Source organism: Melozone crissalis, unplaced genomic scaffold (assembly GCF_028551555.1).
Source record: "Melozone crissalis strain CALT ecotype California unplaced genomic scaffold, PUWL_Pcris_2 ptg000006l_1, whole genome shotgun sequence".
Lineage (NCBI taxonomy): Eukaryota > Metazoa > Chordata > Aves > Passeriformes > Passerellidae > Melozone > Melozone crissalis.
Genome location: NW_026535784.1, coordinates 870,051 through 897,570, shown reverse-complemented (window position 1 = coordinate 897,570; position 27,520 = coordinate 870,051). Strand labels below are relative to the sequence as shown.

The 27,520-nt window shown below is 48.4% G+C and overlaps 1 protein-coding gene across 2 annotated transcripts in view; it reads left to right on the top strand.

Moving 5' to 3' along the window:
- Window positions 1-7,135: 7,135 nt before the first annotated feature.
- EXOC6B (exocyst complex component 6B) overlaps window positions 7,136-27,520 on the top strand; it is a 290,272-nt gene continuing 269,887 nt past the window's right edge. For both annotated transcript variants that reach the window (XM_054290746.1, XM_054290738.1), the window contains exon 1: window positions 7,136-7,285. In XM_054290746.1, the coding sequence (XP_054146721.1) occupies window positions 7,173-7,285 (113 nt within the window). In that variant the 5' untranslated portion in view covers window positions 7,136-7,172. The remainder of the gene's footprint in view (window positions 7,286-27,520) is intronic.

Genomic DNA, 27,520 nt, shown 5'->3' with positions numbered 1-27,520 from the left:
TGCCGCAGCCACCCCAAGGTGGCCCTGGCAGTTGTCACCATTGCTGTGACTCCCGAGGTGGCCCTGACTGCTGTGACCATAGCCATGGCTCCCAAGGTGGCCCTGTCACTTGTCCCCGTGGCCGTGGCTCCCAGCGCTGACTCCTGAGTTGCCCGAAGGCCACCCTGGCTGTGGGACCCCCGGGTGTCTGTCCCCACAGCTCATTGTGTCACCTCCCCAGACAGCCTGAGGACTGACCCCGGGTCTGGCTGCATCCAGCTGGATTCCTGGCAGGAAGGAGGGTGGGATGGGGTGATAGGATGGAATAATGGGATGGGATGGAATGGGATGGGATGGGATGGGATAATGGGATGGGTGGGATGGGATGGGATGGGATGGGATGGGATAATGGGATGGGTGGGATGGGATGGGATGGGATGGGATGGGATAATGGGATGGGATGGGATGGGATGGGATGGGATGGGCTGAGAGGCACACCAGGATCCCCACTCCTGCAGCTGTGATGAGAAGAGGAGCCTGCAGGGAGGGAATCTCTTCCCCCCTCTCATCCCAGAGATCTCTCATCTCTGGGATGAGAGGGGGGATCTCCCTCCTACTCATAAACTGTGGCCCCTCCTTTGCCATCCTGCAGCCCAAGCACAGAATTCCCACATGGAGCAGCCCTCGGGTGGGATTCACCTCTTAGGTCTTCAAATCCTGCCTCGATGGAGCTAAGCCCTTCCTGTGGGATTTGGGAGCACTTTAGAGACACCAGCACACCTTGCCAAAAGATCTTCACCCCAAATCTCCACCAGAGATCCCAGAGCTGGATTTAACAAAAGCAGGAACTCAGATTTGAAAAATCCTTCACAAATGTTGGTTTAGTTAAGGTGTTAGGACAGGGGTTGGACTCATTGATCTTGAAGGTCTCTTCCAACCTCATCATTCTGTGAGTTCTGTAAATTCTGTGAATTCTATGATTTCTGTGATATCTGGGGATTCTGGGAATTCTGTGAAGGTGTTAGCCAGAACTCCATGGCTGAAATCCATCTTCAGCCTCCCCAAGATAATAATTTCCTGTAGCCAGATGGAAAAGTAGAATAAAATCCAAGAGGAAACAGAAGTTGTGATTCGGAGCATCCAGGTGTACCCCAAACAGGGATTTGGGGAACACTACAAAAATATTAGGCTTAAAAATTTATTTCAGACCTTAAAGGTAACACTGCGTGCTGTGGCGGCAAAATGGGTTTATCCTGCAGAAATCTTTTGTGGAAGAGTGGAATATTTGGAATATTAGGCTTAAAATATTAGGCTGAAAATTTGATTTCAGTTGTTCAATGTAACACAGAGCAGGACTTTAACCACTGAGTGCTGTGGCTGGAAAATGTGGATTTCTCCTGCAGAAATGTTTTGTGAAAGAGTGGAATATTTGGAATATTAGGCTTAAAAATTGATTTCAGTCATTAAATGTAACACAGAGCAGGATTTTAAATACTGATTGCTGTGGCTGGAAAACATGGATTTATCCTGCAGAAGTACCTTGTGGAAGAGTGGAATATTTGGAATATTAGACTTAAAATATTAGGCTTAAAAACTGATTTCAGTCGTTAAACATAACACAAAGCAGGACTTTAACCACTGACTGCTATGGCTGGAAAATGTGGATATATCCTGCAGAAATACCCTGTGGAAGAGTGGAATATTTGGAATATTAGGCTTAGAGATTGATTTCAGTCATTAAATGTAACATAGAGCAGGATTTTAACCTCTGAGTGCTGTGGCTGGAAAATGTGGATTTATCCTGCAAAAATACTTTATGGAAGAGTGGAATATTTGGAATATTAGGCTTAAAATATTAGGCTGAAAATTTGATTTCAGTTGTTCAATGTAACACAGAGCAGGACTTTAACCACTGAGTGCTGTGGCTGGAAAATGTGGATTTCTCCTGCAGAAATACCTTGTGGAAACCGGAATATTTGGAAGTCTGGACTATTTTGTGGTTATGTGGGTGAATCCACGTGAGGCCAACAAAGCCCCTTTACTCACTGGTCAGGAAAGACAAACAAAGTGCTCATTGGAGTAGGAAGTTGCAGGTTTCTCTTACTTATCCTTGTTTCCTTCTCGGTTTCTCTGTCAGTGACCTTGGTAGGAAATTCTTTCAGGGGTAAACGTGGATCCTCTTATCAGACTCCTCTGTGGCTCACAGGAGTGGCTGTAAAACCTCTTCCACATCTCTGGGGAGGGAAACTGAGCCCTGAGCGTGTCCAGCTGGGAGCTGGGGCTTGCTGGGGGCAGCAGGGAGAGCAGGAGGAGCTGGGGATGGCGAGGAGGAAGCAGCTCCAGGGCTTCAGGTCACGGCCCGAAAGGAGTGTCCTGCCCAGGGAGATCCCCTGAGTGTCCTGCAGGAGGGGTTTTCCAGGTCTGGCCCTGTTTGATTCCCGGATTTGCGGCTAAACCCGTGATGCCGCTGGGAAATGTTTTCCTGAATGGCACCGGAGAGAGCAGATTGAAGCCTGGCTTGGCCTCCTGCCTGTCACTGCTGGATGGAGGGAGGAGAGCACGGAGCCACTGGAAAATCCAGCAGGGAGAAGGGGAAAAGGAAGGAGAAAAGCCAGGAGAGGTTGCAGGAGTCGACCAAACCACAGCACAAAATGAAACCCCAAATAAACACAACAAGCAAGAGGTTGTGAAACTAAAAACAAAATAAAAGTAAATAAATTATGATAATTGTGTTGCTCCAGGGATTTGGGACAGCTGCTCCTGGCTTTGGGAAGTCATGGACAGAGGCTGATTGTTGAACCAGAGAGGAACTTGCACACGAGGCTTCTCTGACCCATCCCATTGATTTTTTAGGAAGTTTTGGCCCACTAGGGAAGTTCTGGAGGCCTGGCAAACACTGCGAGGTCAGCAATTAAAAGGGGGAGATTTTAAAGCATTACCAGGCTGTTGTCAGCTCCATAAAACCCAATTATCTGGAGCTTCATTAGGAGGAAATTAAGGGAACATAAAGGGGTTAATGGCAGCCAGAAGGGTTTAAGGCCAATAGAATCTGTCAGGCAAAGCCAATCCTATTTTTTAGGATTATGAGCCATCTTTGCTACACCCGTGTTTGCCTTGCCTGATGATTTGATTAATAAATTCCAACAATATCCATTCAGCATGGCTATGGCAGTGACTGGGGAGAAGAAATAAATGAATCAACTTCTTGTGGACAAGCTCTCAAACGGGACAAAGTTTGTGTGGCAGCAAATAATGAGGACAAATCCCAGGCAGACGCCAGCACTGAATATTCATGTGAAGGTGACAAATGCTACAGGCTGGGGACAAAGAGTGGAGCTTTTCTTACAGAATAGAATATTTTATCCCGGCCAGAGCTGGAAGTGGTGGTGGGGAATCAGCTGGACATGGGGCTGGGGTGATGCTGTGGCCACACAATGTCAGGGAGGAGCTGATGGATGGGGTTCCCTTTGGGTTTTGGTTTTGGGGACCATTTGATTTCTGTTCCTTGTCAACCCCATCCTGGGCTCATCCTGAGCAGCACCAGGGGTTGAGGGAGGGGATTCTGCCCCTCTGCCCTGCCCAGGTGAGACCCCACCTGCAGAGCTGCCCCAGCCCTCGGGAGGATGAGGAGTTGCTGAAACCAGGCCAGAGGAGGAACCCAAAGATGTTTTGAGGGTTAGAACAAAATATGAACATCAGAACAGCTCTGCTCTAGAGCCAGGCTGGGAAAGCTCGGGGTGCTCACCTGGAGAGGCAAAGGGTCCAGGGAAAACTTACTGCAGCCATCCAGTGCTATAAAAGATAGAAAGAGAGCAACTTTTTATACAGGACAGGGGAAATGGTTTTAAACTGAAAGAGGAGAGATTTAGATGGGATCTTGGGAAGGAATTCCTGCCTGGGAGGGTGGGCAGGGGCTGGGCTGGAATTCCCAGATTTGCTGTGGCTGCCCCTGGATCCCTGGCAGTGCCCAAGGTTGGACACTGGGGCTTGGATCCACCTGGGACAGTGGGAAGTGTCCCTGCCATGGCAGGGGTGGAATGGGATGGGCTTTAAGGTCCTGTGGAGGCTCCATAGGAGCTGTGGAGGCTCTGCCACACTTCCTTGGGAACAGCTCCTGATCCAGCTCCAGATCAGGATCCACCCTGGGATTTTCATCCCCATTCCTCCCTCTGCTGATGTGTCTCTTCGATTCCTGGTCCTAGGAAAACTTCTACAGATCCCCATGGTGACACTGGCAGGGGACACATCTTCCTGGTGTCACATCCAAAGTGACACCGTGCTTGGGGAAGCGGCGGGGACAGTTGTGAGCTCCATGTGAGCTGAGGGAGCTGGAGTGTGGTGAGAATGGCTGAGGGAGCTGGGAAGGGGCTGCAGAATCCCTGAGGGAGCTGGGAAGGGGCTGCACAATCCCTGAGGGAGCTGGGCAGGGGCTGCACAATCCCTGAGGGAGCTGGGAAGGGGCTGCACAATCCCTGAGGGAGCTGGGAAGGGGCTGCACAATCCCTGAGGGAGCTGGGCAGGGGCTCAGCCTGGAGCAAAGGAGGCTCAGGGGGCCCTTGTGGCTCTGCACAGCTCCTGCCAGGAGGGCACAGCCGGGGGGATTTGGGATCTTATCCCAGGGAACAGGGACAGGAGCAGAGGGAACGGCCTCAGGGGAGGGTCTGGGCGGACAGTGGGGAAATTGCTCATGGGAAAGGGCAGGGCTGGTGTCCCCATCCCTGGGGGGATTTCAAAGCCTTGTGGATGTGGCACTTGGGGACAGGGTCAGTGGTGGCAGTGCTGCAGGATGGTTGGACTGGATGATCTTAAAGGTCTTTTCCAACCTTAATTACTCAGAGTTTTCACCAGGCTTTCCTCGCTCTGCCTGTGTTGTTTCAGTCCTGGAGCCTCATTCTGGGGAGTTCCTTTATCCCCTTCTCATTTCATAAAGTGACAATGGCAGTGTCCCTGCCCTTGGCAGGGAGGTTGGAATGAGATGATCTTTGGTCCCTTTGAACCCCACCCATTCCATAGTTCCACATTATTTACGCCAGCAGCGTTCCACCCTCACAAGCAGCGCTGAGGGAGGCCCAGGTGTGCTCACACAACTGGAGAAATTTATTTATATCTCAGAAGGTGAAACAACAAAAGCAAAGGCAGAGCCCTCGGTGGTGCCACAATCTGGGATTCCTGCTCTCCATTCCCGTGCAAGGACAGCACCTGATAAGGTGTGCTGGGAACGGGACATTCCAGCGTTGTTTTCTCACAAAACTGATAACAGGAACTCTCTCCGGGGGGAGAGGGTGCCTGGGAACGGCTTCAAGCTGGGGCTTAATGATTCTAGTGACTTCGGGCAGCGTGCTTGTCACAGAGCGGGGACAGAGTCCTGACACAGACCAGTGGGAGCTCCTGAACTTTGGGGTTAATTTCAAGGGTTTGTCACAGAGCCCAGACAGACTCCTGAAACCCCAGACAAGTGGGAACTCCTGAAATTTGGAGTTATTTCACCCTGATTCCTGACACAGACAAGTGGGAACTCCTGAAATTTGGGGTTAATTTCAAACCGTGGGTTTGTCACAGAGTGTGGTGAGACTCCTGACGCAGACAAATGGGACTTGCTGAGCTTTGGGGTTAATTTCACCCTGACTCCTGAAACAGACAAGTGGAACTTCCTGAATGAATTAACTTCTGGTTAATTTAAAGCCGCTTTGGAGTTAATTTCAAGGGTTTGTCACAGAGCCTGGACAGACTCCTGAAACTCCAGACAAGTGGGAGCTCCTGAGCTTTGGGGTTAATTTCACCCTGACTCCTGAAACAGAAAAGTGGGACTTCCTGAATGAATTAACTTCTGGTTAATTTAAAGCCGCTTTGGAGTTAATTTCAAGGGTTTGTCACAGAGCCCGGACACACTGACTCCTGAAACAGACGGGGCTGCACAAGCCGGAGTTCCCGAACTTTGGGGTAAAATCCCGGGTTCAAAGGGGGATGGGGAGCAGGCGGCTGGGGAAGGCGGCACTTTCCTCGGCAATGGGGAAAGGAAGATGCAACACGCGGCCGGAGTTGGGATAAAAGGGAGGCTGTGCCCTCCGAAACCGAGAGAGATAAAACCCCTCGGGCTGTGCCCCGGTGAGCTCTCCCTTTATCCGAATAAAGCTGCAGGATTCCTCTGTCTCCTTCAGGGACGCCGAGCTGCAGGATTCCTCTGTCTCCTTCAGGGACACCGGCTTTTCCCAGCGGCATTTTCTGCACACTTTGGGACCGCAGTCACCTTTACATCGCTTATGGGGCTGAGGGACAGTATGGGACAGGAGGGGACAGGATGGGGCGGGAGGAGCAGGGGCTGCCTCTGCTCGGGGCAGGGACACAGGTTCTGTCCTGCTGGGATGTCACGACGGTGTCACTGCCGTGGGGCCGTATCCTTTCCTGGGCACAACACAGGAACTGTGTCCTCTCATGGGTACAACACAAGGCAGTGCCATGGGGCTGTGTCCTCTCATGGGTACAGCACCAGGACAGTGCCATGGGACTGTGTCCCCTAAGGAGGTGTCTAAACCATGGGGCATAACACGAGGCAGTGCCACAGAGCTGTGTCCTCTCATGGGGAGGACAAGGGGACACTGCCATGGGGCTGTGTCATTCACAGAGGTGTCAAAGCCATGGGGCTGTGTCCTTTCGTGGGCAGAACACGGGGACAATGCCAAGGGACTCTGTCATTCTCGGAGATGTCCAAGCCATGGGGCTCTGTCCATTCACGGAGGAGGACACAGGGACAGTGCCATGGGGCTATGTCCTCTCCTGGGTACAGCATGGGGACAGCGCCATGGTGCTCTGTCATTCACGGAGATGTCCAAGCCATGGGGCTCTGTCCCCACGGGGAGGACACAGGGCTGTGTCCCCTTCATGGGTACAACATCTCCCCCACCCAATCTCCCGCCGCTCCCCCAGTCCCGGGGCCGCCGTGCTCCGTTCGTCCCTCCCTGGGCGGAGCGACCGCGCAGGCCCGGCCCCCTCCCGCACTACATCTCCCATGGTGCCGCACGGCCCGGCGCCTCTCCTGGACTACATCTCCCATGGTTCCTGGCGCGGCGCGGGCCCCTCCCGCACTACATGTCCCGTGGTGCTCCGCGCGGGTGGCGGAGCGGGGCCGAGCAGCCCCGGCGGTGCCGCTGGCGGCCGGGCCGGGCCGGGCGGGGCCGCGCAGGTGGAGCGGCCCCATGGAGCGGCCGAAGATGGCGGAGCTGGAGAGCCTGGAGACGGCGGCGGAGCACGAGCGGATCCTGCGCGAGATCGAGAGCACCGACACGGCCTGCATCGGCCCCACGCTCAGGTGCGGGAGCGCGGGGGAACCGGGCGGGGAGCGCGCATCCTGCTCCGCTCGGGGGGATGCGGGGGGCGCTCCCGGCGGGGCTGTGCGGGGTCACCGGGGCAGCGCCGCCCGTGCCCTGTGCCAGCCGGTGTCACCGTGTCACCCCCAGGCTGCTCCTTTGTTCTCCGAGCCCCCGGGACAGCCCCGCTCCCTGGCGGGGTTCGCCCCTTCCCCGCTCCGTCACGTCCTTCCCGTCCCTCCGGAGCCGCCGTTCCCGGGGTTCGCTTTGGGCAGCGCGGCTCCGGCCCCGGTGCCCGGTGTGGTGTTAGTGGTCCGATGAGGAATCGCCCGATTTCCTAAAAAATGGCATTATTTTAGATCAGTTATCCACATCCGAGCCCTGTTGTGGGTTGCTGGATCAAGTCAGCATCGCTACCCTGAGATAATTTATCCATCCTTGTCAATTCCCCCCATCCTTGTAAATCCCCCCATCCTTGTAATTCCCCCGTCGTTCCCCGCCCTGGAAGTGCTGCAGAAGTTCTCCCAAGGACTTGGAGTCCCCCCGAAGCGTTTGCCGAGGCAGGTGTGTGTGTGATACCCCAATGGATGGGGGGATTGTGTGTGATACCCCAACGGATGGGGGTAATTCCAGCTCCTCCCGATCACCGGGAGCATCACGGAAACCCTCAGCAATCCCGGGGTTAAACCGCGAGCGGATAACGCCGTTATCTCGGAGCTCAGCTCAGTGCCTCCGGGAGGGGAATTCGGGCTTTGGGCTGCTCCGTGTCAGCCCCAGCTGGGCAGGGCTGGGTGCGCTCAGGGCTGGAGCCTCCCCTGGATTTATTTCTGTTCCCAAATTTCCCCGTTGGAACCCCTGGAGCAGCTCCTGGGGCCTCTGTGCCCAGCCAGGCTCGGAGCTCTGGGCTTTGCAGCAATGCTGCAGCGCTGGCACCGAGCTGGGCACGGAAACTTTGGGATTTATGGAGCAGCAGAGCCCTGGGTGTGCTCCAGCATCGCCCATCCCCTCGTTCATTGGGAATTCTTGCACTTTTCTTCCTGGAGTTCTCCCGTGAAGCTTCTCAAGGCAAACCGAGCAGTGGAAATGAGATTTATTATTCTGCAAAAACTGGTTTGGATGGGTGCGAGCTGCCAGGGTGAGGAGTGTGGGTGGTTTTTTTCCGTTTCAGAGGACAAAAAGCGCAGCTGATCTCGTCTCTTGATATTGAAGTTAGGTGAGGAGCTGGGTTTGATGTGGAGCTTTGCATTTCCACAGGAGAAACACAGAACTCGCTTGACTATGTTAAATATCCGGGCTGGGAGGGGTTTGGGTTTTATTCATTCACTGCTGGATGTGGGGAACGTTTAATTATAATTCATGATCAGCAAGAATGGCAGAGTTAAACTGGCCCAGCTCAGAGTAAACACCCGAGGCAGGAAAAGAGGATGGTGGAAACTTTATTTTTATTTTTTTTTTTAGAAAAGGTGACTCATTTCTTGTGGGCATCATGGAATAATTGTGTGTCCAGGAGCCAGGCTGGCTTCTCTTCCAGGAACTCCCAGGGCTCAGCTCAGGGCCAGGCTGGAGTGCTGGGGCTGGGGTTGGCAGAACTGGGCTGTTATTGATTCCTTGGGTTTGCAGAATTGGGATTTTATTGATTCCTTGGGTTGGCAGAACTGGGCTGTTATTGATTCCTTTGGTTTCCAGAATTGGGCTTTTATTGATTCCTTGGGTTGGCAGAATTGGGCTTTTATTGGTGCAGAATTGGGGTTTTATTGGTGTGGAATTGGGCTTTCATTGGTTTGTTTTTGTTTCCAGAACTGGGCTTTTATTGGTTCCTTGGGTTTGCAGAATTGGGCTTTTATTGATTCCTTTAGTTTGTAGAATTTGGCTTTTACTGGGTTTTTTGATTTCCAGAATTGGGTTTTTATCAGTTCCTTTAGGTTTCTAGAATTGGACTTTTATTGATTCCTTTGGTTTGCAGAATTGTGCTTTTTTGGTTCAGAATTGAATTTTTATTGTTTCCTGATCCCTTTGGTTTGTAGAATTTGACTTTTAATGGTGCAGAATTGGACTTTTATTGGTTCCTTGGGTTTGCAGAATTGGACTTTTATTGGTGCAGAATTGGGCCTTTATTGGTTTGTTTTTGTTTCCAGAACTGGGCTTTTATTGGTTCCTTGGGTTTGCAGAATCGGGCTTTTAATGATTCCTTTAGTTTGTAGAATTGGGCTTTTACTGGTGCAGAATTAGGCTTTTGCTGTTTTTTTTTCTTTTCCAGAATTGGGTTTTTATCAATTCCTTTAGGTTTCTAGAATTGGACTTTTATTGATTCCTTTGGTTTGCAGAATTGTGCTTTTCTTGGTTCAGAATTGGATTTTTATTGGTTCCTGATCCCTTTGGTTTGTAGAATTTGACTTTTAATAGTGCAGAATTGGGTTTTTATTGGTTCCTTTGGTTTGCAGAATTGGACTTTTTTTGGTGCAGAATTGGGTTTTTTTATTGGCTCCTTTGGTTTGCAGAACTCGGCTTTTATCAGTTCCTGTTCCCCTTGGTTTGCAGAATTGCACTTTTCTTGGTTCAGAATTAGGTTTTATTGGTTCCTGATCCCTTTGGTTTGTAGAATTTGACTTTTAATGGTGCGGAATTGGGTTTTTATTGGTTCCTTTGATTTGCAGAATTGGACTTTTATTGGTGCAGAATTGGGCTTTTATGGGTTCCTGACCCCCTTGTTGTGCAGAATTGGCATTTTATAGATGCACAATTGGGTTTTATGAGTTCCTGACTCCTTTGGTTTGCAGATTTGGCCCTTTATAGGTACAGAATTGAGCTTTCATCAGTTCCTGACCCTTTTGGTTTGCAGAATTGGGCTTTTATTGATTCCTTTGGTGTCTAGATTGTACTTCTGTAGGTGCAGAATTGGGTTTTTACAGGTTCCTGGCTCCTTTGGTTTGCAGATTTGGCCTTTTATTGCTGCAGAATTGGGCTTTTCTTGATTCCTTTGGTGTGTAGAATTGTACTTCTATAGGTGCAGAATTGGGCTTTTATGAGTACCTGACCCCCTTGGTTTCCAGAATTGGGCTTTTATCGACTCCTTTGGTTTGCAGAATTGGCATTTTATAGATGCAGAATTGGGCTTTTATGGGTTCCTGACCCCTTTGCTGTGCACATTTGGCATTTCATAGGTGCAGGATTGTGCTTTTATTGGTTCCTTTGGTGTGCAGGATTGTCGTTTTTATAGCTGCACAATCGGATTTTGTCACTTCCTGGCTCCTGGGGACATTCCCAGGGCTCAGATGGGAGCTGCAGGCCCAGCCCTGCGGGGTGGCACAGGCCAGGGCACAAATCCCTGCCAGGAGGGGACTCCACTCCTTGGGGTCCCTCCCAGCTCTGCTCCAGCGGGGAGAGCAGCCCGGCCCTGCTGGGGACGGGAATTGGGGACCCCCAGTGGGGGATTTGGGATCCTGATGGGCACTGGGGACCCCGATGGGGGAATTGAGGACCTCTCTGGGGCAGTGGGGACCTCGATGAGGGGCACTGGAGATCCCTGATGGGGGAATTGGGGATCCCTGATGGGGGAATTGGGACCCCGCTGGTGGCACTGGGATCCTGATGGGGGAATTGGGACCCCTGATGTGGACACTGGGGACCCAGATGGGGGAATGGGGACCCCAATGGGGAACTGGGGACCTCACTGGGGGCACTGGGATCCTGATGAGGGAATTGGAGATCTTTGCTGGGGGAATTGGGATCCTGATGGGGCACTGGGACCCCACTGGGGACACTGGGGATCCCTGATGGGGGAATTGGGACCTCACTGGTGTCACTGGGGACCTTGATGAGGGGCACTGGGACCTGCTGGTGGCACTGGGGATCCCTGATGGGGGAATTGGGGATCCCCAATGGGAGGAACTGGGGACCCCGCTGGGGAATTAGGACCCCACTGGTGGCACTGGGGGACCCCGATGAGGGGCACTGGGATCCTGATGAGGGAACTGGGGATCCTTGCTGGGGGAATTGGGATCCTGACAGGGCACTGGGACCCCACTGGAGGAACTGGGGGCCCTGCTGGGGGCACTGGGGATCCCCAGTGGAGCACTGGGACCCCGATGGGGGAATTGGGGACCCCACTTGGTGGCACTGGCAGCGCAGCCCAGCGCTCTGTGCCCTGCCAGGGCTCGGTGGCACTGAAGGACCCCAAGCTCAGCACCCTGGGATGCTCTGGGATCCAGGCCAGGATGTTCTCCCTGCCCTCCAGCCTCTCCTAATTACACCCTGCTGCTAATTGCATCTCCTCCTCCTCTCATTGCCCTTCTCTCTCCTTCTCTCTTACACCTGAATTTCCAGAGGGGTTTGGGGTCATCCCTTGCTCTGGGTTTGGGAGGTTCCTTTCATTCTGCAGGGTCAGAAATCCTTTTAGGGGAAGAGAAGCTGTAACTCAAAACCAGCTCTTGGCTGACTGGGATACCCCCAGTGCTGTCATTTTTATTGTGTTTAATTGAAGTCTTTGCTTTCTGTCCCCTTGAGCTGGGGTTTGTATTTAGAGATATATATATATATATAAAATATATATATTATATATCGATATATATATTTATATGCTTTATATATTTATATATTTTATATATAAATATATATTTATATATAAAATATATTTATATATAAAATATGGATTTATATTTATATATAGATATATTTAAAAAGATTTTTAGTATTATGCATTACGAAATAAAAAATATTTGAAGAACTTTCTCTAACCTAAAACCAGCTCTTGGCTGTGATACCCCAGGGCTCTCATTTTTATTGTGTTTATTGGAGTTTTTTCTTTCTGTACCCTTGAGCTGAGTTTTGTATTTAGAGATATTTTATATATATTTTTTTAAAATATATTTTATATATATATATATATATATATATATATATATATATATTTTAGTATTGTGTATTACAAAAAATGTTTGTAATAAAAATGTTTGAAGAAATTTTTTTCACTTAAAACGAGCTCTTGCCTGCGATACCCCAGTGCTCTCATTTTTATTGTGTTTAATTGAAATTTGTTGCTTTTTCTGTCCCCTTGAGCTGGGTTTTTTATTTAGAGATTTATATATATAATATATTTTTATATTTATTTATATTCATTTTTATATATTTATATATATTTATAGAGTTACATTATTTTTATACATATTTATATATATAGATATATGTAAAATTTTTTAAATTATTATATATTACAAAAATGTTTGTAATAAAAATGATTGAAGACCTTTTAGGGGAAGAGAAACTTTCTAACTTAAAACCCTCTCTTGGCTAACTGTGGTACCCAAGTACTTTAATTTCTGTTATGTTTAATTAAAATTTGTTGCTCTTTCTGTCCCCTTCAGCTGGGGTTTGTATTTAGAAATTTATATATATATATTTATGGATATTTTATATATATTTATATATATTTTATACATATATATTGATATATTTAAAGTTATTTTAGTATTTTATATTGCACAAAATATTTGTAAGAAAAATGTTTGAAAAACTTTTAAAGGAAGCGAAACTTTCTAACTTAAAACCAGCTCTTGGCTAACTATTATACCCAAGTGCTCTCATTTTTATTATGTTTAATTGGAGTTTGTTGCTGTTTCTGGCCCTTTGAGCTGGGGTTTGTATTTATTTTTATGTTATGTATTGCAAAAAATGTTTGTATTTTTAATCAGTGCTGGCCCGTGTCATTCTAGAGATGGATGACATTGGGGTTTCCTTATGGCACCCCATAAAATGGGGGTAAAACCTCACCCATTTCCCTGCAATCTGAGGGCTGTCCCAATAATATCTGAATTTAAAAGCAGTTTAAGTCATTTAAAAGCAGTTTAAATAATTTAAAATCAGTTTGAACAATTTAAAGCAGTTTTTTTTTCTCCCCCTGGGGATGTTCTGCTGTCCTTGCTGCTCTGCAGTGTCCTTGCACACCCGGTGTCACCTCCTGGCTCAAGCCCAGCCTGGATTAAGTCACTTTTTAATCCTCTCTGCTTCACCACCCTGAGCTGTGCAAGCCCTGCAGAGCCCTGGGCAGCTCCTGCAGGATCTTTAAGCATCCTTTGATAAATTCCAGAGGTTTTTAATCAGCATTTGAGGAGTTAAAGCAGCCCTGGGAGCCACCCAGGTGTGCTCACCGTGGTTTTGTGTCTTCTCTCTGCTTTTAAATCCCATCAGGCTGCAAACCCCTCCTGCTTTCCCTTTTGCAGCAGGAATTGCCCCGGTCCCAGCAGGAATTGCCCCGGTCCCAGCAGGAATTGCCTCAGTTCCAGCAGGAATTGCCCCTCTCAGTGGTTTCAGTGCCCTGCCAGCTCAGCTGTGGCTCCTGTCCCTGCACCTCTGACTGCAATCTGCAATTCCCTGCCTGATTTTGTGGCTTTTTTTGTCCTCTTCAAACTATTTCCAGGTGATTCTTTTTATTCCCTGCCTGATTCTGTGGCTTTTTTGTCCTCTTACAATTATTTCCAGGTGATTCTGGTTATTCCCTGCCTGATTCCTTGCCTTTTGTGTCCCCTGGCAATGATTTCAGGCGATTCTTGTTATTCCTTGCCTGATTCCCTGGCTTTTTTTTTTTTTTTTTTTTGTCCTTTTCAAATTATTTTCAGGTGATTTTGTAATTCCCTGCCTGATTTTGTGACTTTTTTATTCTCTGGCAATGACATCCAGGTGATTCTTGTTATTTCTTGCTTGATTCCATGACTTTTTTTATCCTCTGGAAACGATTTCCAGGTGATTCTTGTAATTCCCTACTTTTGTGTCCCCTGGCAATCATTTCCACGTGATTCTTGTTATTCCTTGCTTGATTTTGTGACTTTTTTCGTCCTCTGGCAATGATTTCCAGGTGATTCCTGTACTTCCCTGCCTGATCCTGTGGTTTTTGTGTCCTGCAAGCAGCTCCTCCCTGGGTTTTGTTCCCTCCCAGGTGCGTGTTTGCTTTCCAGGCTGTTCCTTGGTGCTCTTTATCAACCCTGTTTGGTGTTTCCCAGTGCCCTGCAGGAGAATCAGGAATGCTCTACCTGGACATGGATCCGCCAGGCTGGGATTTCAGCCAGAATCATGGAGATGTGAAACTCTGGAACAGAAAATGGGAATTTTCAGGGATCAGAGCAGTGAAAGGAGGCTCAGTGAGGTCCTGGGCAGCTCCTGAGTGGATTAAGGCAGGGCTGGGATTAAGCTGAGCTCCTTAATTCCTGCCTCAGCTCCTGCCTGGCCTGGGTGTTTTCCATGGCCATTCCCTGCTTGGCACCTCCCTGTGCCCAGCTGGGACACTCCAGCTCCAGCTCCTCTTTTTTGGGTTTTTTTTTAGGATTATGTGTATATATTTATTAGCATTATTATTTCTATAATAGTATGTTATGTTAGGATTGTGTTAGATATTTATTATTTTTTACGATTATGTGTATTATATTTATTAGTGTTTTGTGTCTGGGATTTTTGGCAGATCAGGGAATCCTGGAGTGGTTTGGGTGGGAAGGGACCTTAAAGATGATTCTGTTCCTCCACTTTCCACTGTCCCAGGTGGATCCAACCTGGATTGGACACCCCAGGGATCCAGGGGCAGCTCCAGCTGCTCTGGGAATTCCATCCCAGCCCCTCCCAGCCTGGAATTTTTGCTCCTGAGTTCGGGCTGGTGCTGTGCACAGGGAATGTTCTCTGGGTTATTTTCTGCTGTATTTTCCAACGGAGCTGGGTTGGAATTCTGACAGTCCTGTGGCATCCAGCCTGGCCTGGGTGTTTTCCATGGCCATTCCCTGCTTGGCACCTCCCTGTGCCCAGCTGGGACACTCCAGCTCCTCTTTTTTGAGTTTTTTTTTAGGATTGTGTGTATTATATTTATTAGGATAATGTCAATGTTATGTTAGATATTTGTTATTTTTAGGATTATGCGTATTATTTTTATTAGGGTTTTGTGTCTGGGATTTTTGGCAGATCAGGGAATCCTGGAATGGTTTGGGTGGGAAGGGACCTTAAGGATGATCCTTTTCCCCAACCTTGCACTGTTCCAGGTAGATCCAGCTGGCTTTGGACATCCCAGGGATCAGGGGCAGCTCCAGCTGCTCTGGGAATTCCATCCCAGCCCCTCCCAGCCTGGAATTTTTGCTCCTGAGCTGGGGCTGCTGCTGTGCACAGGGAATGTTCTCTGGGTTATTTTCTGCTGTATTTTCCAATGGAGCTGGGTTGGAATTCTGACAATCCTGTGGCATCCAGGGTTCTGGTGCTGAACTTGGAAAACTGAGCCCAGAAACTCCTGTGGCATTCAGGATTCTGGAGCTGAATTTGGGAAACTGAGCCCAGAAACTGATATAAACAGTGCTGGCAAACCAGAGAAACTCCAGGTTTAATACAACAGTGATTTCTCAGTCATGTCAGGTGCTCTGCTTGCCATGCACAGTTTTGGATCTTGCTCAGTTCCTCTCAACTATAAAACAACCAACTTTTCCCACCTCACAGCTTTGGTGACCTTCAATTGCTCCTTAAAAGCATTTTGCACTTTAGCAAAGGACTTTAAAATTTTGCAAAAGGAACTTAAAGGAGGAAAAGTACCAAAACAACCCCCAAAAATTGTATTCAGTAGCTGAACACAACTTATTTACTGTGTGCCACCCAGATATGACTCAAGCAAGTCCTGGGATTCTTCTTCATCCCCTCTGGGCTCCCAGCATCTCCTAAAATGGAAGTTGTTTTACAACTTTCTAAAAATCTTCTGAGTTTTGCTGTTTCCCACAGCTGTCCCTTGGTACAGGATGGAGAAATGACCCAAAAAGCTGAAGGAGGTTTGGCTGTGGCTATCCCAGATTTCCAGCCCAGGCAGGAGCTGGCACACAGGGGTTTGGTGGGGCCAGAGCCAGGACTGAGTTTTGGTGGTTTTGGGGAAGTTCAGGAGCTTTGGGCAGGCACAAACCTGGCTCATTCCTGCTCGTGGGGAGGGGTTTTGTCCTCTCCCACCTCCTGGGAGTTGTTTCCCAGCTGGATCTGCTCCCTCCACTCATGCTGGGCTCTTTGTGGCTTCCCAGTGTCTAGACTGGCCCTGGGGGTTGGGACTCTGGGTTCCAGCTGTGCTCTCACATCCTGAGCTCGGCTCTGTCCCTTCCCTGCCCTCCCTGAGCCTCTGGAATTCTGGTTCTGAATGAGCAGGGAGAGCACAGGGCAGGAACATCCCTGGGTGGCCAGGCTGTCCTAATTTGGGAATTCTGGTTCCCCTGGATGAGCAGAGAGAGCACAGAGCAGGAGCATCTCTGGAGCAGGGGTGGCCAGACTGTCCCAATTTGGGAATTCTGATTCTGAATGAGCAAGGAGAGCAGGAGCATCCTTGGGGCTGGGATGGAGCAGGGGTGGCCAGGCTGTTTCGGTTTGGGAATTCTGGTTCCCCTGGATGAGCAGGGAGAGCAGGAGCACCCCTGGGGATGGAGCAGGGGTGGCCAGGCTGTCCTGACCTGGGAATTCTGGTTCCAGGGAATTCTGGTTCCAAATGAGCAGGGAGAGCACAGGGCAGGAGCATCCCTGGAGCTGCTGGGCTGGGATGGATCAGGGGTGGTCAGGCTGTCCCATCTGGGAAATCTGGTTCCAGGGAATTCTGGTTCCCTTGGGTGAGCAGGGAGAGCACAGAACAGGAGCATCTCTGGGGATGGAGCAGGGGTGGCCAGGCTGTACCAGTTTGTGAATTCTGGTTCCCTTGGAATGGCGTGGAGAGCAGGAGCACCCCTGGAACAGGGGTGGCCAGGCTGTCCTAATTTGGGAATTTTGGTTCCAGGGAATTCTGGTTCTGAATGAGCAGGGACAGCAGAGGGCAGGAGCATCCCTGGAGCTGCTGGGATGGATCAGGGGTGGGCAGGCTGTCCCAGTTTGGGAATTTTGGCTCCCTTGGGTGAGCAGGGAGAGTAGGAGCATCCCTGGAGCTGGGCTGGAGCAGGGGTGGCCAGGCTGTCTCAGTTTGGAAATTCTGCTTCCCCTGGAGGAGCATGGAGAGCACAGAGCAGGGCTGGCCAGACTGTCCCAATTTGGGAGTTCTGGTTCCCCTGGATGACCGTGGAGAGCAGGAGCACCCCTGGAGCTGCTGGGATGAATCAGGGGTGGCCAGGCTGTCCCAGCCCGTCCTGGGGTGACACAGGGACAACGTTCTGTGGTGCAGATGTGCAGAGGAGGAAGCCCAGCCCATGGATGAAGGGCTGCCCTGGGTTTATCCCAGACTGGGGAGGGGATTCTGCTCCTCCTGGGACAGCCCTGCTGGGCTGTGCCCACCAGCCCTGCTGGGGAGAGGAAGGAGAGCCTGGAGCAGCTTTGGGATGGAGGGGATTTTCCTTTCCTTGCTCAAAAGTGTCTCCTGAGGGTCCCATCATGAGGGAAATCATTGAAAAATCATCCCCAGCATCTGTAAAACCCCTGGGGCTGCACACTGAGCTGGAATCACACTGAGTGATCCAGACTTTGCCTGGGGTCCATGAATCCCATCCCCAGCAATCCCGTCGTTTTTTCAGGCAGTAATTCAGGAATATCAGCAGTCTGAGCTGAAATCACACTGAATGCTCCTGACTTTTCCTGGGCTCTATGAATCTCCTTTTCAGCAGCCCCATCTCTTTTCCAGGCAGGAATTCCTGGAATATCACCACAATGAGTTAAAATCACACTGAATGCTGCAGACTTTGCCTGGGCTCCCTGAATCCCATCCCCACCAACACCATCCCTTTTTTTAGGCAGTAATTAATGGAATATCAGTACAATGAGCTGGAATCACACTGAGTGCTCCAGTCTTTGTCTGAGCTCTATGAATCCCATGTCTTTTCCAGGCACTAATTCGGGAATATCAGCACACTGAGCTGGAATCACACTGAATGCTCCAGACTTGGCCTGGGCTCTATGAATCCCCTCCCCAACAATCCCATCGTTTTTTAGGCAGTAATTCATGGAATATCAGCACAATGAGTTAAAATCACACTGAATGCTTCACACTTGGCCTGGGCTCCATGAATCCCATCCCTTTTCCAGGCAGGAATTCAGGAATATCAGCACAGTGAGTGCTCCAGAGTTGGTCTGGGCTCCATGAATCCCATCTCCAGCAGCCCCATCCCTTTTTTAGGCAGTAATTCAGGAATATCAGCACAATGAGTTAAAATCACACTGAATGCTCCAGACTTTGCCTGAGCTCCATGAATCCCATCTTCAGCCATCCCATCCTTTTTCCAGGCAGGAATTCAGGAATATCAGCACAACGAGTTAAAATCACACGGAATGCTCCAGACTTTACCTGGGCTCCCTGAATCCCATCCCTTTTCCAGGCAGGAATTCAGGAATATCAGCTCCCAGCAGGGACTGTCTGGCCACAGGGATCTCTCAGCATTCTGCCTGCAACAACTGTAAATTGTCTGCTCATAAAAACCTCCCAGGAGCTTTTGAAGGAGCTTTCAGCCCATTTTCCTGCCACCCACACAGGGAATCTGCAAAAAAAAAAACTAAAAAAAAAAAAATCTGAAATCCTGACTTCCCCTCCTGAAAAGCAGCCTTGGTGTGTCCAGAATTAATTGGGTTTTAAGGGACAGTTCTTGCAGTGCTGCTGGAATTGTGTTGTTGTTCCCTTCTCAGGCTGGTGCTGTGCAGATCCCCAGTTTTTTGGTGGAGAGGAAAGAATATCAGGAATTTCTCCTGGGAAATAATCAGTATTTATGGTCTGGACTGGTCTGGATGCTCAATGTGTGGAGCATTTATCTCTGCCCTTTAAAATCCCAGGTTTTATGGATCATTTCTCCTCACCAGTGTTGAGGTTCTCCAGACAACTCGGAGCTGGTGAATCTCTGTCATTCCCAGATTTCCCTTTTCTCCCAGTCCTGCTGAAATTCCTGAAATAATATAATGGGTTTTTCCTGGGAAATAATTGGCATTTATGATCCAGACAGGTCTGGCTCAATGTGTGATCTCTGCCTGAAGGAATGTACTGAAATTATCCCAGGTTTGATGGATAATTTCTCCTCACCAGTGTTGAGGTTCTTCAGACAACTCAGAGCTGGTGAATCCCTGTCATTCCCAGATTTCCCTTTTCTCCCAGCCCTGCTGCCAATCCTGGAAAAAAAAAGGAAACTCCAATATGAGGAGTTTTTCTTGGGAAATAATTGGGATTTAGGATCTGGACTGGTCTGGCTTAATTTGTTGGCTCTGCCTGAAGGAATATCCTGAAATTACCCAGCTTTTATGGATAATTTCCTCTCACCTGAGGTTCTGTACACAGCTCTGAGACGTGAATCCCTGTAATTCCCATATTTCCCTGTTCTCCTAGCCCTGCTGCCATTCCTGAAAAAAAAAAATCAGGAGTTTTTCCTGGGAAATAATTGGTATTTGGGATCCAGACTGGTCTGGCTTAATGTGTTATCTGTGCCTGAAGGAATATCATGAAATTACCCAGATTTTATGGATAATTTCCCCTCACCAGTGCTGAGGTTCTGTACACAGCTCTGAGATGTGAATCCCTGTCATTCCCAAATTTCCCTTTTCTCCCAGCCCTGCTGCATTTTTCCTGAAAAAATCCAGGAATTCTCCTGATCCAAAGCTCTCCTGGATTCTCCTGCCTCAGGGTGGAGGAGTGGAGCTGCCCCAGGGTCACGCAGCAAACCCAGCCAGGGCCCCCAGGGATCTCCAGGCTGAGCTTGGGCTGGGTTTATGCTTCAAATTCCCTGGCCAGGAGCTTCCCAAGGATCCTTCCTGGATCACTGGAGCCCTTTCACTCAGGGGGATGAGTCCTGGGGTGCCTGGAGGGCTGGGATGTGCTGCCTTTGGTTCCTAGGAGCAGCTCTAGGGTTACCAGAGGAATGGGGGCAGGTTTAGGCTGTTCCAGAGGACCAGGGGCAGGTCTAGGCTGCCACAGAGAGTTAGGAGCAGCTCTAGGGTTAGGAGAGGACCAGGGGCAGGTCTAGGCTGTCCCAGAGGACTAGGACTGGGTCTAGGCTGTCTCAGAGGGTCAGGAGCAGGCCTAGGTTAGGAGAGGACTAGGAGCAGGTCTAGGCTGTCCTGGAGGATTAGGAGGAATTTTACCTCACTCATATTTTGTTTTTTTTTTACTTCCCAAGGCTCAGGTTTTTAGTGAATTCCCATTTTTCTGCTGGCAGAGCCCTTGAGTGGCTCCTTGTCCTTGGTGCTGCTCTTGCTGCCTCTCACCTCCCCAGGAAGGTTCTGGAAGGATCATAGGGGTGGGATGGAGTGGGGACAGGGGCACAGGGACAGGGACTTTTCCTGCTTTGCTTTCCCTGCTCCTACAGGCTGAGCTGAGCTGAGAGCCCAGGGCTGCTTCCCCTGGGGCTGGGGAGTTAAAGGGGTTTTAAAAAGGGATTTTTAAAAAGGGGTTTGAAAGAGTTTTAAAAAGAAGTTTTAAAGGGTTTTTAAAAAGAGGTTTTTAAAGAGGGGTTTTAAAGGGTTTTCAGAAAGGGGAGTTAAAGGATTTTTAAAAAGGGGTTTTTGAAGAGGGGTTTTAAAGGGTTTTAAAAAAGAGGGGTTTTAAAGGGTTTTTAAAAAGGGGTTTTTAAGGGTTTTTAGAAAGTGGTTTTAAAGGTTTTTTAGAAAGGGGTTTTAAAGGGTTTTTAGAAATGGATTTTAAAGAGGAGTTTTAAGAGGGGTTTTAAAGGGTTTTTAAAAGGGTTTGTCCCCTGTGAGTGTCCCTCTGCCCCTTTTGTCCCTCTGTCACCTGATCGTCCCTCAGTGCTGGCCGCTCCTCTTTGGCTCTGGAGCTGCTCCAGGGTTCTGTGTCCTCTGCAGAGCTTCAGCTCATGGTCCTGCCCTGTGGAAACCCCTGGGGAGCCTGTGCTGGAGGAGCAGAGATTTATTAGCACATTTTGTGCTGGTTTTTTTGGGATTCTCACAATGCTTTCAACATTCGAGTGAATTTGGGTGTCCACATTCCCCTGGTGAGCAAGTGTGGCTCCTTCCAAGAGTCCTGGGGAAGGAAATGTGGGAATGCCACCCAGAGAATCTCTTGTCTCCTTTGCTCTATTGTGCTTTTTACATATTTATTAACTAGTCCTTAAAAAAAAGGAAAAAAAAATCCGTTTTTCTACTTTGCCCAGTCATGTAGAGGAGTTGAAGGAGAACTCCCACTCCCTTGCTCTGGCAGCTTTCCTGCTCCTGATGTTTGAAGGAGCTCCTCATTATTCAGATATTAACTAATTAGCTCTGCTTCTGAGTAATTTTAATTTTGCACGTGTGCATAGCTGCCATCCAGCCTCTTGAATTTTCCAGGGTAGGATTTTTTTGTCTTTTTATTCCTTGAAATTCTGCTCTGTTGCTGTTTAACCCTGGTGAGGGAGGTGAATGCAGAAATTCTCTTTGCAGAGTTATCTCAGAGCAGAGAAATGCCTTGGGAGCAGCTTTGCTGCCACCCACCAGCATTCAATGCTCTGAGCTGCTCCTCTGGAGTTCCCTTTTTGGGCAGGGAGGGTTGGAACCCCACAATTCCTGCTGGAATTCCATCCCTCTGCTGTAATTCTGGGATATGGGGTTTATCCCTGCTCCCAGCAGGTTTGGGAGTTTGCTCCCATCCTTAGCACCTCACAGGGATGGAGGGGCAGCACTTCCCACTGAGGGTTCTCCTCTGGGAGGAAAATCCTGGGACAGACCCAAGCCCAGAGCCTGAATCCAAACAAAATCCCCATCCTTAGCACCTTGAGGGATGAAGGGGCAGCATTTCCCATGCTGGATTTTCCTCTGGGAGGGAAGTCCTGGGGCAAAGCCAAGCCCAGAGCCTGAATCTGAAATCCCTGGGGTTTGATCCTATCATTAACACTTGAATCCCAAATCCATGGAGTTTGCTCCCATCCTTACACCTCACAGGGATGGAGGAGCAGCACTTCCCACTGTGGGTTCTCCTCTGGGAGGAAAATCCTGGGACAGACCCAAGCCCAGAGCCTAAATCCCAAATCCATGGGGTTTCTCCCATTCTTAGCACCTTGAGAGATGAAGGGGGAGCACTTCCCACTGAGGGTTTTCCTTTGGGAGGAAAGTCCTGGGACAAAGCCAAGCCCAGAGGCTGAATCCAAACAAAATCCGTGGAGTTTGCTCCCATCATTAACACCTCACAGGGATGGTGGAGCAGCACTTCCCACGCTGGGTTCTCCTCTGGGAGTGAAATCCTGGGGCAATCCGAGCCCAGGGCCTGAATCCTGAATCCTGGCCCAGAGCCTGAATCCCAGGGAAGGGATTCCCAGAATCTCCCCCTCCCCATCCTGCTGCCAGCCCCCATCCCAAACCCTCCCCCAGGAGCTGGGCAGGGGCTGCAGAATCCCTGAGGGAGCTGGGCAGGGGCTCAGCCTGGAGCAAAGGAGGCTCAGGGGGCCCTTGTGGCTCTGCACAGCTCCTGCCAGGAGGGGAACAGGGACAGGAGCAGAGGGAACGGCCTCAGGGTGGATTATTGGGAATATTCCTCATGGAAAGGGGTGTCAGGCCTTGGAAGTGCCCAGGGAGGTTTGGAGTGCCCATCTCTGAAGGATTTCCAGCCCTGTGGATGTGGCACTTGGGGACATGGTCAGTGCTGGCCCTGGTGCTGCTGCATTTGGGGTTGTACTGGATGGTGTTAAAAAAATTTTTCCTGAAGGGTTCTGTGATTCCAGGGAGGAGCTCTCCAAACCTCCTGTCCTGCTCTCTGTGGGGCTGAGCACCACCAGAAGGGCTCCTGTGGGACTGTGCTGCCACCAGAGCTGTCCCTGGTCACCCTGGCAGGGCAGGAGCTGCTCTGGGCTGACCCTTCTGCTGGCACTGTCCTGCTCAAGGTGCTTCCTCCCTGGGGGCCAGAATTCCTTGAAAAATCAGGATCCAGGACCCCTGGCTGCACAGGATTTCCTGCGGCTGAGCTTTCCAAAAGAACCTCCTTTAATAAATCTTCTGATGCAGCTCTAAAAGATTAATTTGGACAAAGCTCTTGGGGACAGGGTGGCAGTGATGGAGTTGTCCTGGATTAAACTTTTATTTTTTTTGACTGAGAGGTTTTAAAAACGTTTATTCTATTTTTAGTTTCATTGGAAGGGTAAGATAATATCGATATATAATAGATATATAATATAGTTACAGATAAATAAATAGATAGCTATAGATATATCTATGTCTATAGAGAAAATATAGATATATAATATATAGTTAGAGATATATAGACATATATAGATAATACAGCTAGATTATCTAGATTTAGATAGATTATAATTATATATTGATTTATATTAAAATATAGATAATATAGATATAATATGGATAGATACATATCTAGATATATCTAGATATATAGATAAATTATAATTATTTCTATCTATACATAAATATGTATATAATGTAGATAATATAGGTAATAGATATGTAGATAATATAGCTCTAATATAGATAAATATATTATTTTATTTTATTATTTTATTTAATTATATTATTTATTATATGTTATATTCCACCTAGACATATAGGTGGTATAGCTAGGTAATCTATATATTGATAAATTATAATTATCTATATATTGATAGATTATAATTATCTATATATAGATATATATAGATAATACATATAGAGATAATATATATATAATATAGTTATAATTTGCACTATTACTATTAAAAGCTCACTATTTCTTAATTACAATCCACTAGAAGCATTTCTTGGTTTATCAGCTTTTGCCACACCATACTGCAAAGGCTTTAAAGTTAATAATCTAAAATTATTTTTCATGAGTCTTAATGTGTTTTTTATAGATTTCTCTAAAGTATCCAGGTTTTTTTGTAAAGTCATATTTTGAAGCTTGTTTTTATTTCTGTTTCTCTCTCAACAATGTCTGTTTCATTCCATGGCATTTCTATCAGCATTTCTTATCTCATGGTTTGCATACAGATGCACTCTGTGTGTGACTCCTGTCAAGCTTTGAGAATTCTCTATAAATCCATTTCCTACAGGTCAGGAGTTGAATTTGTTGGTCCTTGTGGGTTTTTCCCAGCTCTGAGGGGTTCCCTGATTTGTTGGGAATGCCCAGGCATTCATTCCCACATTTGTATGGGAATTCGCTGCAGGGTGTGGGGCTGGGCATGGAAAAGCTCCAGGATCTGGTGTGGGATTCAGGATGAACCAAAGAGTGTTCAGGTGTTGGAACAGGACTGGAGGAACCTTGGGCTTTTCAGTCCAGGGGAATTTTCCTGTGGTCTTGGCTCGGAAACCAACGTGGGAGGGAGGAGCTGCCTTTGGGAGGAGCAGAAACTCTGTGCTCAGCTCCCTCACTGAGGACAGAAAATCCCAGACTGACCCTTGAATATTCCAGATTTCCCTGGATTTCAGGATTGGCTTGGAGGGACCTTAAAGTTCATTTATTCCACCCCATCCATGGCAGGGACACCTCCCACTGTCCCAGGTGGATCCAACCTGGCCTTGGGCACTGCCAGCGATCCAGGGGCAGCCACAGCAAATCTGGGAATTCCAGCCCAGCCCCTGCCCACCCTCCCAGCCAGCAATTCCTTGCCAAGATCCCAGCCCAATCTCCCCTTTCCCAGTGGGAGCCATTCCCTGGCTCCTGTCCCTGCAGGCCTTGTCCCCAGTCCCTCTCCAGCTCTCCTGGAGCCCCTTTAGGGATTTTAAATATTCCCTGGATTTTCCCTTCTCCAGGGGAACATTCCCAGCCTTTCCAGCCTGGCTCCAGAATCCTGGAATGATTTGTCTTAGGAGGGACCTTAAATCTCATCCCATCCACCTCATTCATGGCAGGGACACCCCCCCACCCTGTCCCAGGTGGATCCAACCTGGCCTTGGACACTGCCAGGGATCCAGGGGCAGCCACAGCAAATCTGGGAATTCCAGCCCAGCCAGGAATTTCCAATTCCAAATCTCCCATCCCTCCCTGCCCTCTGGCACTGGGAGCCATTCCCTGTGTCCTGTCCCTCCACCCCTGTCCCCAGTCCCTTTCCTCTCCCTCCTGTCCCTGCAGTGAAATTCTCTTCAAGCCAAGATTTGGGGTTGAATTTCCCCCTGACAAATCCAACCCCAAATCCCTGCTCTATGTTTCTCCATTTGTCTCTCCCTGGGCACAGAGCTCCGAGTGCCCATTCCCAGCTGGTGCCACCCATGGACTGAGCTGTGCCAGGCAAACCAGCCAGGAATTCCAAAATAGGAGCTGGAAGGGAGCTGGGGTGACACATCCCTGCATTCCATGGCTGTGCTTCTTAAAATGCCTTAAATATTACTCTGCAGCTCGGGGGGGGGTCAAATTGGCTAAAAATAGTGGTGGTAGGAAAAACCCAGTGGTTATTTAGGTTTGATGGCTGTAAAGTGTTGAGTTTTTACATGTAATCTTCATTTCTTAATTTATGGCAGTGTGAATTAATGAGTAAATATTGTCTCATGGGAAGCAAAATCTAATTTCCTTCCTGTTTGAGTCTGTCTAATAATAGAGATCCTTGTAAAATAACCTTGAAATAAAATTGTGTTTTTTGTGATTTTCCTTAACATCATCTGTTGGAGATCCAGGTGAGGTTTTGGCTTTTTAACATCTAATTCCAAGTCATTCCCATAGCTGGGATGTGGGATGCAGCTTTGGTTTTTAGGTTTTTCCTTTTGAAAGGATCTTTGTGTCTTTCCCAGAACGAGATTTAGGTCCTGCAGGTTAGGAGTAAAATCAGAATTATTCTTTTTTCTCCTTTTTAGTGCTGATGCTCAAATTTGGGTCTGCTGCAGAGGTTTGATGTGCAGGATGCTCTGCTAAATCCTGCTCCAAACTGGGCTTGTTAGGCAGGGCTTTAATTTTTATTGGAAACTAAATAAGAATGGGGATAAAAGGGTAAAATACAAGGGGTGTTGGTGCTTCAGAGCCTGATTTGCTGCCTGCCCATCCTCGGATTTTAGAGGGAATCACAGCAAACCCTGATTTAATTCTCCCTGGGGCTGAGCTGTGGAGCAGAGGCTGCAGGCAGTGCCCAGGCAGGAAAACCAATGGAAGCTGGAAATAAAAGCAGGAAGTGCAAGAGGAGATCAGCCTGGCTGGGCTGGGTGAGGCTGCAGAGGAAAACAACTCAGGGTGGTCAGGGCACACAGAAATCAGATCAGGCAGAGAAATGGTCCCAGACAAAGAGTCCTGCTGGGAGCTGAGCACTGGGAGGGTGGTGGTGTTCCTTAATTAGGTGATGATTAATTAGGGTCATCCCCAAATTTGTTGTGTTCCAGCTGTTGTATCTAATATATATAGAAAACATATATTTAAATAGAGCTGCTGGAGCTCCAGGGATGCTGGGGAGGGATTTTCCCTGCAGGGCCAGGAGCTGCATCCCAGATCCTCTGGGTTCCTTCCCATTGGGCATTCCAGGATTCCTGAGTGGAATTCTTCCCATTGGGGCATTCCTGTGTGGAATATGGAATTCTTTCCATTGGGACATTCCAGAATTAATATTTGGACTATGGAATTCTTCCCATTGAGATATTTCAGGACTCCCATGTGGAATATGGAATTCTTTTGATCAGGATATTCCAGGATTCTGGTGTGGGATATGGAATTCTTCCCATCAGGGCATTCCAGGATTCCTGCGTGGAATATGGAATTCTTCCTGTTGGGGCATTCCAAGATTAATATCTGGAATATATGGAATTCTTCCCATTGGGACATTCTTGGGTGGAATATGGAATTCTTCCCATCAGGGCATTCCAGGATTCCCATGTGGAATACAGAATTCTTTTGATCGGGGTATTCCAAGATTCTGGTGTGGGATATGGAATTCTTCCCATTGGGGTATTTCAGGATTCATATATGGAATATGGAATTCTTCCCAGTAGGACATTCCTGTGTGGAATATGGAATTCTTCTGATCAGGACATTCCAGAATTCCCTGTGGAATATGGAATTCTTCCCACTGGGACATTCCAGGATTTTGATGTGGAATGTGGAATTCTTCCCATTGGGATATTCCAGGATTAATGTTTGGAATATGGAATTCTTCCCGTTGAGATGCTCCAGGATTTCCATGTGGAATATGGAATTCTTCTGATCAGGACATTCCAGAATTCTGGTGTGGAATATGGAATTCTTCCCATTGGAGCATTTCAGGATTTATATTTGGAATATGGAATTCTTCCCATTAGGACATTCTAGGATTAATATTTGGAATATGGAATTTTTCCCATTGGGACATTCCAGGATTTCTGGGTAGAATATGGAATTCTTCCCATTGGGACATTCCTGGGTGGAATATGGAATTCTTCTCATTGGGACATTCCTGGGTGGAATATGGAATTCTTCTGATCAGGACATTCCA